Genomic DNA, 23,906 nt, shown 5'->3' with positions numbered 1-23,906 from the left:
AATCCCTGCATTGTTTGCAGCTCGAGCTAACAATGTTACTAGTTCAGACTAGAGCTGAAGATCTTTGCTCGAACCCGACTTTGGTTTGGGCTTAATTTCTCTCATTTTAGACTGGGTCAGGCCGGGCTTAGGCTTGCATGGTAAATTAACAGTCATATGTTGCATTTCGATTAGCGCAAGAAAGTAATCAAATCATTTGTTACAACATTAAAATCCAACAAAAGATGAAGGAGGAGTCAAAAAGAGCGAATTTTGACTGCGGTCAGGCCAGCCGCCAGTTCAGTAAGAACGGTCATTCTAGCCGCCAAGGTATTTCGGCGGTCGCTCATACACTGCGCATTATGGTAGAGCGCTAAACAGCAATGTACAGCAAGCTGTTGTTTAGTGTAATGCAACTTTTCCATGTTATGTTGGCTCTGCTCTACATCACAAAGGAACAAAAAAAAGAAAAGAAAAAGGTCTCAAAGAAAAGTATTTTTACTTTTTTTTTTTACTTACCGAGTTTACACATTACACATAATTAATACCAAATGGAAAATTTTCAAGTTTTGATTTCCATTGTAGGAAGCAATAAAATGTGTAGCCTTCTCCAACGAAATTCTAAAGATTTTGGGTTCTTAAATGTATATTTGTTGTGGTCTGAAAAAAGGTTTTAAAATGCACTACATTTTACTTTTAAAATGGTGCAAGAACCCTGACTAGAGAGCATTTGATTGGTCAAGATTTAATAAGAAACTGAAGTATGAAATGACCATTGATTCATTACAGGCATAAGTGACAAACTACCAGCTTTATATGTTTAGATCAAATTTTGCCACTATTTTTGTGCACACTAGCTTATAGATATCCTGCAAATGAACAATACTGTTAATTTTCATGAGGCGTTTAAGGCAAGGCAGTCACCAGATTGTACCTGTTAACTAGCTTATTAATTAACACATCTTTCTAACAAGCTAACATGTTAGGATAGCATAAGTTTCAGGAGCTTCGCCTTCAAACTGACCACTTCAAAGGCTGAATGTATATAGATTTGAGCAGTTATCAGTATTGACCTCATCAGACCAATATTTGAAGCGGGCAATAAAAGAACTAAGTATTTAAAACTTTGAATGCATGCTAAACATTAAGATGTTTAATAAAAGCTAAATAGATTTGTAATATCACTTGTTGCCTATAACACATTACTGTTGTTGTGTGTCACTGAACCACAAAACCATAAGAGCCAATTTTTGAAACAGATTTATATTTATGATTTGAAAAAGAATAAATATGCTTTCCACTGATGTGTGCTTTGTTGGAAAAGAACAAAAGTGTGTAACAGAGTTAAAGTTTGGAGAAAATCACTTTTAATGAAGTTCTTAGAAATTCATATTACTAATAATAATTATGTTTTTGGTATATTTAGAATAGACACAAAATGTCGTCATAGATCATGATCTTGACTTAATATTCGAATAGTTTTTGGTATAGTAAATAGAATAATTGACAAAATAGATAATTTTGACCAATACAGTGTAAGTTTGGCTCAAGACGCATATGATAATATACGTTTAGTCACATATGAAAATATACAATAAACTGACTAATAAACAATTGCAAATAAAAATATTGATTTGTTTTATTTTGAGTTTCATCAAGAAAACCGAAATGCTCATTTGTATTGATTAGACATATTGAATTATGAACAATAAAAACTGCTAATATTTCCACTTTGTACTTTCACTGTTGACTTCTGCTGATTACTAGTTTTCACCCATACACTTCTAGTATATTATCTACGATGTCTGCTACATAATTAAAACAACACACTGAGTGTGAGTCTTACATTAATGTTCACTTTTGTCTTGTTAGGTGTCTGATCAGCCCGCAGATGAGTGTCTGCCAGTCTGTGTAGCTTTGGGTGAGTTTCTGCAGAAAATCAGCTGTGGTTTAAGTGCAGAGCAAGAACAAGGCCTTCTTCTGCTTTCTCTTCTGCGGCTTTTCATCACGACCCTCAAATGTCCAGATTCTACATTTAAAGGTACACAGCTTCTTATTTATCTCTGCACTATTACTTGACTCTAAATTATATGTAAAAGTAGAAATACTCACATAGTTAAAATATTTAGCAAAGTCATTTTGTTCTTCATTTGTATTTAATCCTGTTAAAGTTTGTTGAAGAAGTCACTTATGCTCACTAAGCACAGTGTAATTTAAAGTGTTTTTTTATTGCAAGATATTGCTATATATATATCAATATCTATGTATATTGGTTGCACCTTCCTGGCCAGATCTGTCTAAGGAGCAACTACAGAGGAAAAGCTGAGGATGAAACAATGGTAATACCCCACCAACCCCAAGAAAGCTTGTATCTGGAGGTTTGTAGTCGGTCTGTGTGCTCATTGAATGGCTGCCTTTTTTTTCTGAAGTTGGACGAGACCATTGTCCATTGTGAGAAAAGAAAGCAGTCTTGGGTTTTGCAGTTTCATAGAGGAGGACTTGCCAGTAACCTTTCGAGAGGTCGAGTGTGGTGATGTACTGGGACCTTCCCAGGTGCTCCAGAAGCTCGTACACCTAGAGCATGGGATAGCCGTCGAAATCAGAGACTTCATTAGGCGCTGCCAATCATTACAAAACCAGAGGAACATATACTGTAAGTGACCAGCTCTGTTTTCTGAGTAATGGAAGGCTCTGATTTAGTCTCCACCACCTTGGGTTTGTTGTGCCAGGGCGCCCATATGGTTCTGGTTCCCTACCCACCTCTTTAAGAGGTTCCTGTGGTAAATGTGAAATATCTTCTTCCTGGTTGCTTTACTTGGTAGTTGACAGTTTCAACGTTTTACTGATTGATGTAAGGATGCCTTGCAATTTCACTTACAAGCTGCATTGGAGACCAGGACCATCACATTGTCTTCCGGCTGGAACTCCCGTGGTTGGCCAGCCAGTTGTAGTGCCGTTGCAGAGACTGTTGGGCCTTCAGCAGATGCTCCCGGATTAAGGGCATGACCTGGTCGATCCTTTCCCTTCTCTCCCGCACATTTTCGATCACTCTCCAATGGGCTGCCGGGAGCACAGTAAATCTTTTAAGATTGCAAATTTTAAGATCGCTTTTCAATCTTTTTAGTTCCGGCCTGTCACGTCCCAACACCATGGAACCGGTAGGTCTTTTAGAAGTCCCAACGCCACTGACCAGGACTCAGCTCCCATCCTGTTGTTCACTCTGCGAGTAGACACACAGAATCACTGTGAGCACACATTATTGGGAGTTATGATTATGAAGTTATGCAGTCGCTTAGAATTCTCTCGTCCACCAGAAGTGACCACACTTCCTGAGTGTAGTAGTGCATGGTGACTCTTGCTGTAAATCTCTGTTTAACTTTGGGGCTCCTCGGGGTGCCTCCCGATTAATGATGCAACCTACCACCACTTCCTGAGTGAAGGAGATTATGGATCTATGGGCATAGTCTCATCACAGGGGAATGGCGGTGCCTGTCTACTGGTTACTGGGTGCCCTCTGGCATGCGTCGTTCCTGGACCACCCATTGAGAAAATTGCTGCACTCTCTCCCCTGTGTCACATTGGTAAGTCGCATCCGCCAGCTTGATGGCATCCACTAGGTCCGAGACCATCATTGGTTTTCTCATGCTGACTCCCTGCTACATGTTACGTGGGAGAGCCCTCGGGAACCGGTTGATCACCACCCACTCTGCTAGCTGACTCACAGTTGGTGACACATCCAACAGCCAATGTTGCACAATCCCCACCAAATCTCCTGCATGAGCTCAGGGCTGGCTGAGGGGGTTTATATTCCCACTCATAGAACGTCTGCAAAGCACAAATAGGTTAGAGACCCATACTGGGGCTAAAATAAATTTTTTACCTCTTTATAATTGTCTGCTGACGCTGTGGGTAGAGAAAAATATGCCCCTCTTTTGCCAGTCAACAGGAGCACCATCACTTTCTCCCAGGAGTTCTTTTCCCTGCCTTCTGTGGTCCCTGTTACCTCAATTGTAAGTATGCTTCCACATCATCATATGCAATAATTTTTGGCAGTATCCTACTTGCGTGTGCTCTTGAGTCAGGTAGTGGTATATTTTGAGCGACAGTGACATTGAGTGCAGCGATTTCTTGTTCGGGCCTCCCCTGGTGGTCAGCAAAGCGTCTGTAGAACTGCTGCTGGAGGATGCTGTCTTCTGTAAGTTGTTTCAGGATCTCCTCCATCTCTCCCTGCGGAGGAGCACGCCTATGAACAAAGATGGTGGGGTAAACAAACAGTAAGAATAGTTTATCTACAATTGTGGGTATCTTCTTCACCGGGATCTTTGTTTGCATTTTCCACCACTGAGAGTTGGTGAAGAAGCACACGACAAGGCAGAACTGTGAGTAAAGCCCCAAAGAGTGTATTAATTTACAAGAAGTGCAAACAAACCGGTAAGTGAGGTTATAAGTACTCGGGTGCGTTGGGTGTCTTTTTTCTTTTCCTCTCCAGGTCACTGTGTCTAGTGCGTCCTCTTTGGGCCAAGCAGTCACAATCTGGGGAAAACGGAGAAACAAGTAAGCATCAGCGTAATGGAATCGTGGCTCACCTCTTGGGTCTCTGAGCCTCTCTTTTATGGGGTGGCTTGATTTATGTCAGCGGTGATTGATTGGCCCTTGATGATGATCTCCAGGTGTTCTAGTTGTGTTGCCAGGGTGATGCTGATCTCCATGCGGGATACCCCTCACAACAGATTTTTCCAATTAGCTTGAATATACATTCAGTCTTTTTAATCTTTTTTTTCTTTAGGTATAAATGAAATATATAATTAGAGGTGACAGTGGCATAATAACACAAAGTATATTCTTTATTATCCCTTTCATTTCTTTCTGAATATTTGTCATTTTTCCAATCTCACATATGCAATGATATAATGTACCTTTAAACTCATTCAGGGCTCGACAATAAGGACTGCCCGATGGCGCAGGGTCAGTAGGCCGGATGGTTAATGGCCTGATCGGGCCAGTGCTGCCTTGTCCAAAAAGTTTAATTTGTTTGTCAATTGCATGCAAATACAGTCAGGTGCTTTCACATCTAGACATTTGTTTCAGAATCTCTCTTAGTTGCCTAGTTAGCGAGGTTCGTTCAGCATATGTGAATCCCGCCAAATCGATTTTTCCGAGGTTGGCTGAATGAGGTGGTCTCGGCTCAATTGAAACGAACTCTGGACCGAATCTATTGTAGTGAGAAAGTAGAACAATCCAACGAACTAACAAACCAGGCTATATCACCATGTATTTTGATTGTGTAATAGCCACATATACAGCTATATGAACAGAGAATGATGAGTAAGGCGGGATGTCATCATTCTTACCAGCAAATCTGTGTTTCATGTCAAATACGAAAGTAAAAGCATGCTGAAATATTACTGTGTGCTGTTTATCCATTAAGGAAATTTACCAAAATTATTATCTGATACCTTTTCCATATCTTAATCTCATAATATTTTGTGTTAGACCTGTTGTTTTGTTCATTTCTGGACTGACAACTTCAAAGAAAGATCAACATTGATCTGCTTCATGATCTGACTGCAGTCCCGGTGTTGTGCTGAGAAATGCACTGTTTTGTAATATGTTTTGTAATATTTTAATCCTTTATATTTACATCCTATATCTATTTTTATTATATCCTATATATATATCCGTAATATTTAAATTTTTTCATATGTAAACATATTTGCCTATTGCTCTCTTGTGCATATTAAGCAGTGCGTAAGCGAGGCGCAACTCTGTTTAGATCGGGTTTGTTTTGGTCTAATGAAAAATCTATTTTAGTTTCTCAAAATAGCAACGCGCCAGCAGAGCGCCTCAGAACGCCTTGCTTTTTAGACCAGAACGCCCTATGGGCGCACATATGAGCACTAATGCATTTGCTATATAAACAGCGTAGTGCAACACCTCAAAATGACTCTTGCGCCAAGCTGATGCTACCAAAAGACTATTGCTCCGTGCCTTGCACCACATTGCGCCGGGTGTATGATAGTGCCCTTAGTGTTGAACACTGTCATTGCATTCAATATAATGTGTTTTGTTAAATAAATCTTTAAATCAAAATTGTGAAATGAACCAAATCGTAAGATTGTGAGAATCGTTATATACCGTGTAATTACTATGTAATAAAATTGTTTTCAGGTGAGCCATGGTGGAACCCAGAGAAAATGGAGACTACTACATGCTGTTACCTGCGTCTCCTCTGTCGTCTGTTTGATGTAGTGATATCAGGGGCCAGTCAGGGACCCTTGGCTCCCTGCTTCAGGAGCCTAATGCAGCCTCTATTACAGGTAATTGATTCTCTTAACACATAATGATTAACGAAGAGCTGCATATTTAACATCTCTAAATTACTTCAAACTACACCTTAATTGATACTGTAGTTTAAATGGAAAAGTCTCATTTATTATTTATTTTCCCTCAACCTTATACAGTTTAAGGCAAAACTATTAGCCCTCATATTAAATCGTTTAAATATTTCCCAAGTGATGTTTCATAGAGTATGGAAAGTGTCACAGTATATTGTATTATAATTTGTCTAATTATATTATATGTATTATTTTTATGTTTTCCTATTATATTTTTAAGGTCAATAAAATCTTTAGCCCCCTTAAAGTCTCGTACTGCTCTCCCAACAAAAATGCTCGCTGCACACACACAGCTTTGCTGTATCTGCCCTTACAGCATCGCAGGAAAAACATACAACAAACCCCGTGGATCATGGAAACAAAAACATATGACCCTTCATGAACAGCTAGATACTGTGTGCCGTCGGTCCGTGGACGCGGTCTAACACGATCATCAACGTAGGATCTCACAGCTTGCCACAGGCAGATCTGTCTTGCCTTCGGAAAGCACGCGCAGTCATGAATAATTAAGAAGCCGGCTCTATCTCATAGGATAAGAAGACTCCACTATGAATAATAATGAGAAACCGCCGCGTCATCTTTGCACTTGCAGTTCTGCGCTACGTCGCAGATTTTTGATCCCGCCTCAAAAATCGTTTTAAACTCGGAAGCTGAAATTAGCTTACAAAAGCACAGAACTATCCAGTTTTCCCCATAATTACAGCTAACAGGTGCTAACATTGTCTTAACTGATGCTCAACACACACAAATCTGTTAAAATCTCAAAAAAAGTACTCGAGGGTTTCGTCAACCTTAAGGAGTTTTTCCCAGTTGCTACAGAACAAATGTTCAGTTCTCTTTTTCACCTGCGAGACCATCAACAAATTAAAAAAACATTTCACAAACATGTTTATTAAATTCTCAATTATTAATATAATTATTATACTATTAGTAATGTTTTTTATTTGAAAAAATTGTATTAATAAGTTGTGTGTCAGTCTTGAAAATAAAAATAAATGCTTGAAAAAGTGCTTAAAAGTCATCAAGTTGTGCCTGTATAAACCTGGTGTATAGCTTCACAATTACTCATTAAAAGTTCAGGATCTCAATTCAAACACCCACGCAGCATAAAGTATGAAGGATAATGATTTGCAAATGTTTATTAATCATTCAGTGTGCTGCATTTAAATCTGTATTTGATCCAGATTCACTTTTTACACTTTTCAGTTAGGCTACGTTCAAACTGCAGCCAATTGTGGCCTGAATCGGATTTTTTTTGCCCATATTTGACTCAGGTAATGACAGTGACTACGTTTACACGGACATCAGTAATGGAATTATTTGCCTTTATCTAATTAGGAAAATAATAACATTAAGGCGTTTACATGAGTTGCTTTTTGAATGTTTCTTTCATGATCGCGTTTTACATGTTATAGCACATAATTAGATCAACGTCATTGCGTCACAGCGATATCCACATTCCCTCCGGAGTCTCATGTAATTTCGGGTGCTTCTTTATTAATTTGTCGACTTTAACGAATCTTAGCATTTTTTAATATATTTGGTTTCTTTACTTTACAGGTGCACCTGAATGAGCCGATGGTCCTGTTTAAGTTTCTGTCTCTGTTATGGGGCTACAACAGCAATTTAGGCGATCAGTTGGATTGTCGAGTCAGTGCCATTCTTCAGACTCAGGCTCTTTATGTGGGAAAGGCTTTTCTGTCCAGCCAGCCTGTAAAAACCCTCAACCTGCTGGCGTCAGATTCCTCACCAGGTATATCAGCATTTACCTTTAGTTACACTTGCGGTTAGTCGTGTGGCTTTTTGTATTATTTGTGTTACTACACTGGATATTGGAAAACAGCATTTGCAAAAGCTTTCAATTGTTTTGTAATTCATTCTTTAGTCAATCAAATATTTAATTTTGAATAATCTTATGATTATATTTATAGGTAATGATGTGGAGTTACTTTTTTTTAGTTTAACTCTTTTTTTTTTAATTTTTTTTATGGTTATTAGTCATGAAGTCACAGCAACATATACAAAGAATCACAACTCATCAACTGCTTCAATCTAAATCTAGCAGCAGAAAACAATTAGCTCACATTTTCTTTCTCTGAGTTAAGCAATGCAATAACATATTTTTGCCATAAAATCAATATAAAAACACAAATATATATATATATATATAAATAATTACCATTATAGATAAAAGTAACAAATTAGGCATTATAGCAATACAGATAAATATATAAACAAATATGCAAAAGGTACTGCAGTAGAAAATAAATTCATTTGATAAAATTTACTTAAAATAGAAGGAAAAAATATCTATTAAATAAAAATAAATAAAAAATACTCTGCATTTATAACTAAGCCAGGAGCAGTTAAATTGTGTAATTTTTTTTCAGTATTAATTAATTTATTTTATTTATATTATTTATTTAAGAAAATAAATAATAAGTTGAAACAATAGATGCAATTGTTATCTTTTCTGTGTGTTGTGTGAATGATACTTATGATGCATGAAGCATGAATATAAATCTAAAAGTATTTTTGAAAATACCTCAGGCACACAAAAACTGTATTAAAATACATTGGACAGACAGAATCAAATAATTTTACACAAAACTGGCTTTGATTTGCTAAAATGATTGTTTAATGTTATAAATAATGTTAATACTACAGTCATAATTTAATTAAAGTTTTATTTATTGAATACAGTAAATTTAAAATAATATAATAAATAAAATTTTTGATATACTTTTATTCCTGCAGAATAATTAATTTTTTTTAATTAGTATTTTTTTCATTTAATTTTGTTTACTTTCATTTCATTGGATCCTCCACAGAAAGTTTGTTCTCCACCATGACTAACATGCATCTCTCTCCATGTTTGTATATTTGCAGTGGTGCCGTCTCTGCTGGTGTGTGTATGTTCAGGCGTGTGTGAAGTTCGTAGAGCTGCCATCGCTGTGCTCCAGTGTCTCTCTGGGCTCGTTTCTTCACCGTATCATCCGCTCGTGGAGAAACTCCTCAAATCATCAGAGGAGATCATCGCTGACTCCTCATATCTTACCCAAGTCAGTCAGAACTAAATACAACTGGCACTTGAATGTTTTTATTGCTCTTTGGGACACGCATACACTCAGTTATTTCCATTATCAAATGACTTCTGAATTTATTGTAGGCATTGTCCAAGTTCTACGAGGAGGCCGTTTCACGGAAAGATAAGAATAAAAAGTTGGCATCAGTTGAGCAGCTCCTTCAGTGTTTACAGTCTCCCTTCTGTCCTTCCTACACCTCCAAAACACTTCTGCGGGCTCTTCAGGATGTTCACGGAGAGGTACTATCATCAGGCTGTTTGTTGTAGTTGCAATAATACAGACGTCTCATGGTTCGGTTTTCGGTTTTAAGTCACAGTTTCGGTATGGTTTGGTATATGAAATGTTCAGTTAAAGCACTGTAAAAAAAACAAAGCAAAGAAAAAAAGCTAAACGAAATGAATACAATATAACAAAGATAATACTGAAATAAACAGTGCTTTCAGGTTTTTTATGTACCTAGCACTGGTCAGAGTTCCCACGTTTTTTGACAATGCTTAAGTTTCAGACATATGAATTCAAGGCCTGGAAATTACAAAAAAAAAAAAAACATAGCATCTTAAAAAGGCTTGAATTTAAGGTTCATGGTGTTTTTAAACAATTATGCTGTGCTGCTTTCAAAAGCTAAATTAAAAAAACAAAAAATCTTGTACATGAACTGTGATAAATAATGCACATTTAATCAATATTTTAGAAACTGCATTTTAACTGTATATAACTGTATATTAGTTCATTAAACATGACTCATAAGGTATACATTTTTGATACAAAAAGATATACATTTTTGAAAATGACACATTCAAAACATCATCATCACTATAACATTTCAACTGCACTTAATATATACATTTAAAATTATTAGTGATTTTTAGAAAGTCTTTAAAAGGTTTTTAGTCTGGTGTCTATGACAGGGTGGGAACCCTGAGAATTTTTCAGTTTCGTGAACTAATAAAATAATCAAATAACACTCAAAAACTTCTTCTCAATGTAAATTAAATAATGGTTAACCATTACTGAACTACATACAGGATGTCTGCTGGGTCCTAAAAAGTATTTAAAGTTGATGAATCAGTTTAGAGATATTTAGGTCTTAAAGTATTTTAAAGGTCTTATATGCTATTTTACATGGTATTAAATTTTGTATCCTTTTATTATACCATGTCTAGTTGTTTGCTAATGTTTGAATGAATTTAATCTGCAAATATTGGGGTGCTGTGTGCTTAGTGAAAAAGCTAAGAAACATCACGCTACTTTATTTACTAGAGTAACCAATTAACCAGTTAAACAGTTACTAGAGTAACCAGTTATTCCTATAGGCGTCACCTGCTGGATTAATATTTTTATTTGTTAATGAGTAATGTTTTTTACAATCAATATTTAGTAAATATACAATAAGTTAAATTATCACCAGTAAAACTTAAAGTAGCCTTATGGAAATAGTCTTAAAAGGGACTTCAAGTATTAAATTTCACCCTCTGATCCTTGTCTATAGCCTGATACAGCTATTCAATCAAGAGCAGAGTGATTTCATATTATTTTGTTCTTTGATTAATATTAAGAACACAGACAGCAGGAATAAGATGTTTTCATGACACAACACAGTGAGAAAGTTACAGACACGCAATTTCCCGAATGTTTACATTCCAAGGCATAACCAATTGATTGCTCATCAGGTCGGACAGATAGATATAATTATTAGTCATAACTGAGTCTCAACCTTGAGAAGAAAGAGTTCATTTGCACTAGAACTTTACACTTGTAACTTTAATTCAGCTCTTCAGATGAGTCATTTTCAAATCTTCCGCACAAGAAAAAATCTTTTTGGGTGAACTATTACTTTAAGCATAACCCATCGGAGAATGGCTTGAGTAGTTACTAGTCCTCTACCTTATTTTGTGTGTGTTTCTTATTTTTATGATAATGCTCTGTTTTTTTCAGCCTGTTTTGTCTGTTCTTCTTCCTGCCGTGGAGCGTCTTCTTGAACAGTGTGCTCCAGACTCTTGCACCTTCCTGCCAGACGAGGCTCTTCTTCTGCAGCTCTTGTTGAGCAAGTTCAATGAGATGTCGGCACCTTTACTGGTCAAAGACCCTCGATGCCTTGAGGTCTTCATTAGAGCACTCCACACCTCAGCCAGGCCATACCCTACAATACCTAGCTTCCAGATTACTGCCCTGGAGCAGGTTGGTGGATGGTTAAGAAAGGTTTTGTGTTCTCAGTCAGCAGCTGTTTTTCACAGATCACTAAAAAGCTTCTCTGATTTTATTTAATAGTGATTCAATAATGAATAATGTACTGTTCGCATGTTGAACATGTGCCTAAATCCCATGAAAAAATCTCCTGGAATGTACATTTTCAGTTTAGAGATTTTATATGATCATTTTTCAGATTCACCCTTAAACGCTTTTGTTCACTTATATACCATTTAAGGGGACGTGTTTAACACTTTACATTTACATTTAGTCATTTAGCAGACGCTTTTATCCAAAGCGGCTTACAAATGAGGACAAGGAAGCAATTTACACAACTATAAGAGCAACAATGAATAACTGCTGTAGGCAAGTTTCAGGTCTGTAAAGTGTAAGAAGCAAAACAGTAGTAATTTATTTTTATACATTTTTATTGTAATACAGTTAGCGGTAGAACCAGAGAGGCAATTGCAGATAAGGAAGGGAAGTGGAGACTAAATAGTTTTTAGACTAAATAGTTAAAGAGTTTTTGTTGTTTCTTGAAGAGATAAATATAACCTGAAGAGAGAAATATTTTAGAAAGTTTAAACAATTTAAACCAAAACGTCTAATGAGACATTATTTATTAATAAGGTAAAGCGGTTTAATATGACTGTGCATTTACACTGTCGGGCCAGTGCGAGCCATGGCTTTAATTGGGCTGAGCTGGGCCAATCACCCGGGAGGTTGAGCAGTGAGGCCCAAATCATGTCGCATTTTCACTGTCAGGCTAGTAGCTCGCAGCGCCTCACGCAAACCCCGCCTCCAGAACATCCCCTGAACCAAACATCACACAACCCGCCCACTTCAGCGGGAATCAGGCAGATAAAGCACACCATCATCATGAAACCATTAAACTGAAGACAACCGTAACAAACAAATGACACGTTACTGTACGACATTACATTATATGTCTATACGCACAGGCCTGTGTGTTCTCATTCATCATGTTCATTTACTCACCGACCGACTGTTGGCATAGAACATTGAGTGGTCTCGCCCATAATATAACACCACAGAAATTCTCTGTTAATAACTCGGTAGAAAATATATTTTATAACATCCTTATTTAGATAAACAGTGTCAAACAATTAGCCCAAATGCTCCGGAGAGACCCGAAACATATACATTTTTGCTTCAAGAATAATTTTACCATTTAAAGCTTGACTTTTTTTGTAGTTACATAATGTTCCTGTCAGTGGGGCTCCTGAATAGTATAAAATTATTGTTAAATAATTAAATTCTGTTTTGTTTGTCTTATATAGTTAAGTATTTATGTCATGTGGGTAAATGGTGTGTTTCAATCCGCCCACCATTGCAAGTAGATTTCAAATATTTGATGGCAAAATTGTTAAGCCTGATTTATACTTCTGCGTCAGGTGACCAGCGTAACCAACGGTGCATGCAACGCGCGTAGCTGTGCATTTATACTTCTGCGCGCTGTCTCTGTTGGTCTGCATTAACACTTCCGAAACGCTAGTTGGCAGTGAAGTGTAAATGTTCCTCTGTGTCGAGTTTCTTCGCTACTTTTTTGCTTTTCCTGAACACTTCCGGGATGTACAAGTGGCTCAAACTCGCTCATTTTGAGGCAGAAACCGGCAGACGTGCAACAACTTTAACTATGAGGTAAACACAAAACAAAACTTTCCATCCGGAGCTCCTTCACGGGACTCCACACTTGTAAACAATCGCTCGCGCCATTCGCGCGGCTCTCGGTCCCGCCCAGACTCGTCAGCGCTACCAAGCCGACCAATCACAGAGCTTACGCTACGCGTCGTTGCGACGTGTAGTTACATTTTTTGAGAGGTGCACGTCAGTGACGGCGATGGCCAGAAGTATAAATCAGCCTTTAGCCCTCCTCTGAATTAATTAATTTGTTTTTATTTTCCAATTATTCCCCAAGTGATATCAATCGGAGCAAATAAATTTTTTACTGTATTTTATACAATATTTTTTCTTATCAAAAAGTCTTGTTTCTTTTAGTTTGGCTGGAACAAAATCAGTTTTAGAAATATGTGTTTTAAAAAAGACTTATTAGCCTCATAACAATTTTTTGTTCCGATTGGCTACAAAATAATTTTACGACAGATCAGATTTCACAGGAGGGCTAAAAGTATTGATATTCAATTGTAAACATGAAGTTCAAGCTCTATTATTGATTAAATATTAATAATAAATATAAAAGTTACATTTTATAATGAATTGCTTCCATAACGTGAATCTATATTCAAACAGAAATGATAATTGCCCCTGACTGGATTATTTTCAGAGCTTTATTTGTCTGTGTATTTTGATGGGATGTTTCCTCAGATTACCAAGCCGTTCTTCACTGCTATTGGAGATGAAAAGATTCAACAGAAGATTCTTTCGATTTTGTTTGACCTGCTTGTTGGGAATAAAAGCCCTGCCTGCGCCCAAAGTATCAACAGTGTCTTTAAAACGGTAGGGGAAATCTTCATATCTTCTCTATGAACTGCAAAAACTGAATCATTTCTGTAAATTAAACTAAAGACTTTGTATAAAACTAAAATTATTTAGAAGATAAGTGTTTATTTATTTTAGATTTATAATTTTTTTTTATTTAATCAGAGCAATAATATTAAACCTGTGAAAATGTTTGCCGTGTGTCTCTTTCTAGATTGCAGTGGATTGCGAGCTTGTGGCCAATGAGCTGATTCCTGCCGATAAACAAAGAGTTACTGCAACAGTTCAACAAACGCGCAGAAGTAAAATGAGGTGAGTGGTTGTACTTTCGTAGTACACCGCAAATATTCCAGTTCTAAGAGGTTTGAAGATTCAGACTGCAGTTTGTTTTCTCCTAGAAAAACACAAGACACATCTGGGGCAGTGCCAGAGGAGAGTGTTGTTTCTTGGCCAAGGGTGACGCTAATTTTAGAGCTGCTTCAACACAAGAAGAAACTTAAGAGGGCTCAGTATCTTGTGCCCGCTCTGTTTAATTTGCTCTCAAGGTATGTTAATACAACATCTACTTCTGTGCTTTGGTTTCTGATGTTTTACAATAATATCAAGTAGAGCTGTAGGATTCTCTATAAACTGGCAAATCACATTTATTTTGTTTAAAATATAGATTCTGTTTATGATTATACTGTAGATCAGGGCCTGGCGATTTGGCCCAAAAAAATTTTTTTTGCCCTCTTCGTTCACTGACAGGTTGTGTACTGTAAATATGCTCACATATTACAAGTGAGAGATTTTTGAATGAAGGGTGCATTACTTGATTTTAAAGTAATTGAGGGAAACACACTACTATGATTATTTATTGAACATCAACAGTGAACAACTGAAATTAAAACACTTGTTGCCTTAAACCAACAGACAATTTTTCTTGTAAAAAAGTAAAAATAAATAACTTGCACTTTTTTTTCAATGTTTTTCATAATAAAGAGCCCCTATTGTACATTAAAAAGGGTCATATTTTGTTTTTAAGGGTCTCCAAAAAACAGGCTGATATGCATGCAAGATCAAAAACACTTTTATTGTCTTATAATCTGCATTTATTTTACCTAATTATCCTAAAAAATCTCATTTGATTCGTTCAGCGATTAATTTGTTCCCAAACCTCTTCTTATCGCGAAGCTAATCTGCGCTGATTGGACCGATGACAGTATGTTGCGACTGGTCGACAGCGTTCATGTTTGAGTATACCTGCCAACACTCTGCCAACACAACTGTTTTTCCCAGGGGTTTTGTTATTTATCCCGGAAAACCCCCATAATTTCAACCGGAGGTATTTTTGTAAAAATAAACCTCAACCACTGACTCTTCACAGTTTGATTTTTGGGTAAAGAAAATAAAACTAATTTTCCCCTTACATTTCCAATAACATCCAGCTGAGCACAGCGTCTACACAACTTGATTTAACCGGGATCTGTTACAGCGTTTGTCTTACTCTTTTTCTTTGCTATTGTTTGTGGGCGGGGCCACAGGTTTCAATTTTCCTGGGTTTCCCCAACAATTGGGTGGGGCTTACATTTCGAATCGATGTCACGCTAAAAATGTATTGAATTATTCAGCGACACTTTTAATGGTTGCTTGTCTCCACCTAGTGGCTTAAACGTGTACTTTCTACAACATTTAGGCCTTGTTTACTCAAATACGTATAAGTCTTGCTACGGTTCTGCCTTCTGTCCACACTACCCCGGAGTTTTCAAGTCCTGAAAAGGGAGCGTTTTGGAAACCCTGAAGAGGCAGTTTTGGTTTCAAAACACTGCTGCTCCGTGTGAGTGTGGATGGGGGAAAACTGAGACATCTGAAAATGGAGGTGTGGCGGCAGACGTTCTACTATCTGATTGGGGCGTTTTTAAATTAAGTACACAAGGTTCAGTCTTGCATCCTTTCCTTGTAAGTTCAAAGGAGGACACGTCGGATAAATCTTCAAAAGGAACAGTGTACTTTATAACGTCATTCACATCACCCTGGCTTAATAATAAGGAACTGCTTCTTTTCATTTTGATGTTAACATCTTAACAGAGACCAAAAATAGAAAGTTGTCGTGTAGCTACATATTTATATAAGCGTCATCTTCACTGTATGAATATTACAAAATGGAACCTATACCATTACTGCTTGATTTCATTTTAATTGAAAAATATGAAACATAGCCTGTCTATTTTGCTGAATGTCAATTTTAATAATCAAAAATGGCCATTTTAAAAGTATAACATAAAATAAGTTTGTATTATATTGGAAAAAAGGTAATCAATCAGTCAAATGTTCAGAATCATTAGCCCACGTGGTTATCAAGTAAATGATTTAAAAGACCCAAAGAGTCATTAGATTAGAGACGAGATTAATTGAACATCACATTCAACAACTATAGTGATATCCAGCAGTAGTTCCTAGATGATCTGTTCTACGTGTGCTGCTCTCACCTGGGGTTTTGTGCTCAAAGCACCCGCTGACTTCCTGGAGCTCAGATGTGCACATGCACTGCAGCACATGCTAGAGTGCGTGTATGGTCATGTGACATACGTTTTTAACGGTGTTGTGTGGACGGAGAGCTTTACAAAAATGATGAAATGCCAGTGTGGACGCAGATCGGTTTGGGATTACAGTTGACCAGATACTACAGTTCTAGTTTAACCTAACAGTGAAGGGTTTCAGACTATACATGTATACAAATCTGTTCATCTTTCTGACTACTATTAAACTCCCTAGAAAATCGTAAAGCACTGCATTTTATATCTTTTGCTTCTTTGAATTTAGTTATGTTTCTAATTTGTTTATTGTAGCTTATACTCCCCTAAATTATGAGGTCTTTCAAATAAAAGCTATTCAGTCATCTTGTGAAATTGCAATATATAATGTAAAAAAGCAAAATATTGCAATTTTCATTTTTTCCAGTATCAAGCAGTCCTGATAATGGTTGTAAAGAGTGGATTTAAACATACATGACAACTATACTCACTGGGAGAAAAATCCAATACAGATTTTACTGTCTTGAAGTGATTTAAAAAACAAATGCAAAAATTGGGGCTGAGTGGAAATATGATTTATTCATTATTATTTAATACCAAGCTTGCAAATTTGATGTCTGTGCAAGAATGTTCTATTTCTCTGAAATCAAGATCGATAAACCAAATCTCAACAACGACTCTGATTAAACACACTCTGAAATATGTCAATAGAATGAATTGTGAATGTGTGTTTTTTCACTACAGGTGTCTGGAACCTGCTGCTGCTGAACAGGAGAATATAGAGTACACAAAACAGCTCATCCTCATCTGCCTGTTGAATGTCTGTCAGAAACTGTCTCCAGAGGGAGGGCCAATCAGCAAAGGTATCACAAATCTGCCGATAATGCCTATAAAAACATAGTAATGGTTAAAAAGATGGCGTAAAAGTAGTCTAATGTTGTTTTTCTGTCTTTATCCCTCTGTATGTAATAGTTTTGCATATGGATGTGAGATAATTTTGCAGACTATAAGGAATAACAAACATCCAGTTTTACTTATTCTTTTTTTTTTTTGTCACTTTAATTTACAATGGATATACAATAAAGGCAAAGTTTTAGCCCTCCTGTGAAATTAACATTGCTAATTTTTTAGTTTCCCCAAATGATGTTTAACAGAGCAAGGAAATTAATTTTTCTTGTGCAGAGTCTTTTTTGCTAACACTTTCTATGAAGCTCCTGCTTATTATAAACTACAACTGTTTCGAATTATTTATAATAGGGGTGTCAAAATTAATTGTTTTTTTCAGTGCACCGCAATGCAGACGCGGACAATTCGGTATTAGTTCAGTAATAATCATAACCGTTTATTATTGACTGACGTCATTTACCTCAAATGCGCTTCGTCGCGAGGGAGGGGAGTGCGGGTATTTACAACACTCCTGGCGCCAACTGTGCATAGTTTCACTGCGTGTGTGTGATTTCTGTACAGTCTTTCACTGACAGTTGCAGAAGAAGGCCCTATTTCTCTGCGATTGAGGGAATGAAAGTACTCCATTTCTTTCTCACTCTCACTGTGGCCCATTTCACCTGCTGGCGTAACTTTTCCTCCTTTCTCTTTTCCTCTCGTCTGCTGGCGTGACTTTTCCTCCCCTCTCTTTTCCTCTCGGCTGTATGCATTCCCGCGGCTGTACCTGTGCATTGTCGCGGAACCCGACCAGATTTCATGCGAATACATTTCCGAATATAGTGCGGTAGCGGTCGGTAACTGGTGTAATTTTAACAGGAGTGGATATCGCTCCCGATCGAGCAAGCAAGCTCACGTGGCTTGTGTGTGTGTACAAGTCTTTGTTTATGAGTGTGTGTGTGCGAATGTATGTTGGTGTGACTATTTGTGGATGTTTGTGTGTGTGTGTGCGCATGCGTGCGTGCATGCGTGCATGTTTGTTTGGTGCTGTCTATGTTTGTGTGTGAGAGACAGTGTGATTGTGTGTGTGTGTATGTGTGTGTGTTTATACAGACAGCTTGTTACAGCCACCCCCTAAAATATAACACTTGTGTATGGAAAGCATCGTCAATGCACCGAGATATCAAATTGAACCGAATCAATGGCATAATAATCATAACCGAACCGTGAGACCAGTGTAGGTTCACACCTCTAATTTATAATCATTCTATTAATGTACCTATAAAGATACAGCAAACATTATACTGTATTATACAGATAGTTATAGCTACATTTATAATAGTGTTATTAATGCGTATTACTTAAAGCTATCAATAATGCGTTTATAAAAGTTAGTATTATGATTCACTTTAGGTATTTATAAGGCATAAGGCTCTTATCAACAAAATAAAACCATTCTTGTATTTGATAGAACAAAATCTGATAACTTACTAAGGAACCTATAGGCCCTATCATACACCCGATGCAATAAGGTTGCCTTTGGAAAGCCTTTGCAGTCTTGAATAATTAAGAAGCATGGTCTTTTCATAGGATAGGAAAACTTAGCTATGAATAATAATATGAAATCGATGCAATGCAGATTCGTGCTACATCACTGATCCAGCCCCAAAAATTATTTTAAAACCGGAAGATAAAATTAGCAGACAAAAGCTCGAAATTATCCAGTTTTCCCCACAATTAAAGTTAACAGGTGCTAACGTTGTCTTAAGTGGTGCTCAACCTTTAATACCCACAGGATGTACAGCAATACACAAATATTTTAAAAATGAAAAAAATAAAGGATTAAAATTTTACAAAATGTATTATTTTCTACATAAATATAAAAACCACTGCCTCCATGCCTCATCTCCGGGGTAACAGTAAGGCGTACCTAATAAAATTGCCGGGATATTTAATTAAGCCTTTAAATTACACGTAAACTAAGTACTAGTGTCCTGCAAAATAAAATTTTGTATCGTCAAAAAGAAAGTTAGTCATTACAAAATAGCTATCAAAACTGTTATGTTAAAAAATAATGAGGGAATATATCTTTGTTAAACCGCACTTATAAAATAGTTATAAAATGTACCATAATTTTGCCTTGAAAAATGCAGTTGTAAGCTTTCTCTTGAGTTTCTTTAGGTCAAGAATCTTGAAGACATGCTGCATTTATGTGTGTCTCTGTGTGTGTAGATGTGCTGGAGGAGGATAAGTTTAATATGGAGCTGGTCGTTCAGTGTGTCAGGGTGTCAGAAATGCCCCAAACTCACCATCATGCTCTGCTTCTGCTCGGGGCTCTGGCCGGCATCTTCCCTGTAAGTGCAGTCATTAAACACCCACTCATGCACAACAATTGATGAAAATTAGAATACTTTAGGAAATATCGGAGGAATATTATTTTTTATTGTGTTTACAAATATTGGAAATTGTCGAATGCTAATATTGACACTGGTAAGATCTTGCAGCAGGCAAACCTATATTTAAATGCAGTGGTCGTCGTCTTTATTTCTGCTTTCAGGAGAAGGTTCTTCACAACATCATGCCCATCTTCACTTTCATGGGAGCCAACATCATGCGCTTGGATGATACTTACAGCTTCCAAGTCATCAACAAGACTGTTCAGGCAGTCATCCCTGCTCTGATAAAGGTTTGTTTTATTTTTTTTTTAAAGTATCTTTTGTATAGTAATTAATATATTTGGGAATTTTTGAATGTCTTTATTACATAAGATTGTTATAACTACTACTATAACTAACTTTAACTCTACTGTAGAGTTGTTCAATATGTATTAGTTTGTATGTATATGTCCAAAAGTTGGGTTCTGAATGTAAAACTTGCCACAGCCATATCACCCTGCAGTCCAAGACCAGTTACTCAATGAAGCTTAAGCAGGGCTGAGACTGGGGAGTACCTGTATGGGAGACCACATGGGAAAACTAGATTGCCGTTGGAAGTGGTGTTAGTGTGGCCAGCAGAGGGCGCTCAACCTGCGGAGTCTTAATGCCCCAGTAAAGTGAAAGGGAGACTATACTGCCAATAAGCGCCATCTTTCGGATGAGACATTAAACCGAGGTCCAGACTCTCTGTGCTCATTAAAAATCCCATGGCACTTCTCGTAAAGAGAAGAGTTGTAACCCTGATGTTCTGGCCAAATTCCCTCCATCAGCCCTTACCCATCATGGCCTACCAATCATCCCCATCCACTGAATTGGCTGTATCACTGTCTCTCCACTCCCCTTTAGCTGGTTTGTGGTGAGCACACTGGCGCCGTTGTCCTGTGGCTGCCTTCGCATCATCCAAGTGGACACTGCACACTTGTGGTGGTGTGGAGACACCCTCCTCATGATTGTGAAGCACTTTGAGTGTATGGCCATACACGATACATGCGCTATATAAATACACATTACATTACAAAACTTTTACTTTTTTTTTTTGCCCATAAGGTAAATTATTTTTAGCATTGCATGCTAACTCTTTATACACTGTTTTGTTGGAACTCTTCGGTTTGCATTAATTGATCTTATGTATGTTTTATTGAGTTTTATAAATGAATTTTAGCAGAACTTTTACTGTGTCTCTCCAAACACCTGTAATTTCAGATTGAAGTATTTGACAGCTATAAAACTTTTTATGGTTATATTTAAACTATATTCTATTCTGGGTAATAGCTGTGGGGTTTGTGAATGTGTCTACTTGAAAATCAATAAGAAAAAATATATATTAAAACAAGAAATCCTGCAGTATCTATGATGCAGTTTAGAAATTTGTATCAATCAGAGACATATTGACAAGAATGCACCTTTCTGAAAAAAGTCTGTCTAAATTCTCAAAATACTTACATTTTATTGTATTTATGCAAATTTCTCCAAAAAAAAGTGTGCGCGTGCATGCGTGCCTGTGTGCGTATGTACATTGACAATTTTGAAATATCGTAGTATTTTTGATTATTACACTGAAATGAGGGTATAATTCTTAGACATATTAACCTAGAAAAAAGCAAAGTTTCTTTTTATATTCGTCTTATTTATAATGTAACGACTGATTTGTGAAGCTTAAAATAGGAAAATTATAAACTCTTTATTTAACATTTTTGAGCGAGATGCTAATGGTCTAATCTGATTCAATGATTTATGCCAGGGCCATTCAATTAGTTTGGCATGGTGGCCGATTCCTGAAAAGTATCCCAAAGACTGGCCGGAGAGATACGACTTGCTATATGAGTGATGACACAACTACATTTGGCTTTTTCGACAATAAAATGTTAATATATTGTATTTTAAAACAACTGCATTGTCCAATTGACTTTTTTTTTTTTTACACACTTCCAAAATGTTGTATTTGGTTGTACGATATAGTCTGAAGAATAATCATGCTTTCACGGTTATCATGTCTAATGTAATTTAGAACAACAAGCTTTATATTTGAGAAGTAGCTATTAGATTAACTGTTGTTATCATCTGGGTTCATGCATACATAATCATTTTAATAATAATTCGTCTAACATGTATTTTGTTTACATTGCACTGAAAGCCACGCATAACTCTTACTGTGAGATGTTTTCTACTGCGTGCGCCCGGAAAGAGGCAAGCACGTTGCTCTGCTTGTGCGCACATATTGTCATTCTTACATTAGAAATAGCAAACTTGATATGGGAACGGCCGCTGCTTTAGTTAATCCGGTGTGCGTGCAAAGTAGCCTCGGTGTACATGCTTGGAACTTTAAACTTGCGCACAGTTGGCAACTTGTCATAACTTTTCCGTGCAACAGAAATGCGGCTTAGAGAAGCCTTTACGATTAATTAACTGTGACGAATTAAAGCACAGTTAATAGTGAAATCAGCTTATTATTGCATCCCTATTAATGATTACAGTCCATTGTACAAAAGGCTTTTTCTACAAAACATTTCCAAATGTTTTCAGCTCTCTGCACCACTCGCTTATGGTGACTCACTCTCTGCGCAGCCTTCAACTGCAGCTCATCATTTAGTGAACAGACGCACGTCACTTCATAACTTTAGCGGCCGTTTTTCAAATGAACTTAATTTACTTTTGATGTCTTGGTCACACTATTTGGAGGGCCGGATCAAACTGCCTCGGGGGCCGGGTTTGGCCTGCGGGCCTCCAATTGAATAGCCCTTATTTATGCTAAGCTAATTTAAAAATACTTTCCACCAAACCGGGAGATCAGTTGAAAGGATTCAATAATGGTAAAACTCAACTGTTTCACTCTAGGGGATTTGTAAAATTACAAAAATTAAACTTTATCACTGTATTGAGTAATGTGATTATAGTACTATAGTTGTATTTCCACAACTATAGAATTATCACAACAGATATATTTAAGTACTTAACTATACTATGGTTTATAAACACTTATGTTGTATTTACACATACAAGACGTTCATAGACATTGCAACCATGGACAACCTTGTATCATTGTGGTGGGGAGTTTTAGACAAGGAACAACACTTTCACATTTCTTAGTTTTCTTACAGTGTAGTTTTTCCATAATGCAACAGAAAAAAACCTTTAATCAATTATGTTTCTCCACAGGCCCATGAGGGAGGAAGTTCTCAGTCTGAGGGTCATATGGAGACTGTGGTAGCCCAGATCATACATGTGTTTGTTGATGCTCTTCCTCATGTGCCCGAGCACAGACGGTTACCCATCCTCAGCCAGCTGATGAGCACACTGGGCCCGTCCCGCTTCCTCTGGGTGCTGATGCTGCTCCTGTTCAAGCAGCATGTCACACAAACATCTGCTGGTGCGACGGGGGCTGAAAAGGTACACAGGGATCTCACGGGTCATGGCATTTTTGGAAATATAGTGTTTTCATTACAGACATTGAAAGTCTGGGAATGTCAGGGACCTTTGTCGCTTTAAATTTTTGTTTCCATTTATCAAAATGTATTTTTTTCTAAAAAAAAAAAAATGTAAACACAAAAGGCTTGTCATTCAACTTAATTTAATTTTTTTGATTCATCAACTGTCTGGCAGTCAATTACATCATTCATTTGCAGTCACAAGACTGTTTGGCCTGTCTTATGTCATTTCTATTGTGCGATATATTGTGACCGAAATTGTTGCAATAAGCGATACTATTGTCATTTTAGTATAACAGGATATTAATGCAAATAGTCATAAACACTGCGTATCGTTCTTAAGGTTGTTAAGATTCTGACATTTGATGTTGGGTTGGGCGATATTGTGAAAAATTAGTATAATATTGGGTTTTATATCTTTCGGTATTGATAATTATTGAACATTTTTTAACATTAAATTAAAAAATATATATTTAACCACTTTTTATTTTAATTATCCACATTACTAAAGCAATTAGTTTTAATAGTCAAAAACTAAAATATT

The 23,906-nt window shown here is 36.9% G+C and overlaps 1 protein-coding gene and 1 long non-coding RNA gene across 6 annotated transcripts in view; both read left to right on the top strand.

Annotated features, from left to right (window-relative positions):
- Positions 1-23,906, top strand: part of heatr1 (HEAT repeat containing 1) — an 81,418-nt gene that overhangs the window by 32,723 nt on the left and 24,789 nt on the right. For all 5 annotated transcript variants that reach the window (XM_073917435.1, XM_009306489.5, NM_199900.1 and 2 more), the window contains 13 exon segments: positions 1,852-2,020; positions 6,148-6,296; positions 7,935-8,127; positions 9,264-9,436; positions 9,544-9,699; positions 11,396-11,638; positions 13,994-14,125; positions 14,322-14,419; positions 14,506-14,652; positions 17,365-17,483; positions 19,735-19,856; positions 20,060-20,188; positions 23,094-23,324. In XM_073917435.1, the coding sequence (XP_073773536.1) occupies positions 1,852-2,020; positions 6,148-6,296; positions 7,935-8,127; positions 9,264-9,436; positions 9,544-9,699; positions 11,396-11,638; positions 13,994-14,125; positions 14,322-14,419; positions 14,506-14,652; positions 17,365-17,483; positions 19,735-19,856; positions 20,060-20,188; positions 23,094-23,324 (2,061 nt within the window).
- On the top strand, positions 2,271-3,121 carry LOC141376764 (uncharacterized). Its single transcript, XR_012387856.1, has 2 exons — positions 2,271-2,318; positions 2,409-3,121. It is a non-coding gene; the product is annotated as an uncharacterized lncRNA (long non-coding RNA).

The sequence above is a fragment of the Danio rerio genome, chromosome 12, assembly GCF_049306965.1.
Source record: "Danio rerio strain Tuebingen ecotype United States chromosome 12, GRCz12tu, whole genome shotgun sequence".
In the NCBI taxonomy this organism is placed as follows: domain Eukaryota; kingdom Metazoa; phylum Chordata; class Actinopteri; order Cypriniformes; family Danionidae; genus Danio; species Danio rerio.
This window is presented reverse-complemented; position numbering and strand designations above follow the sequence as displayed.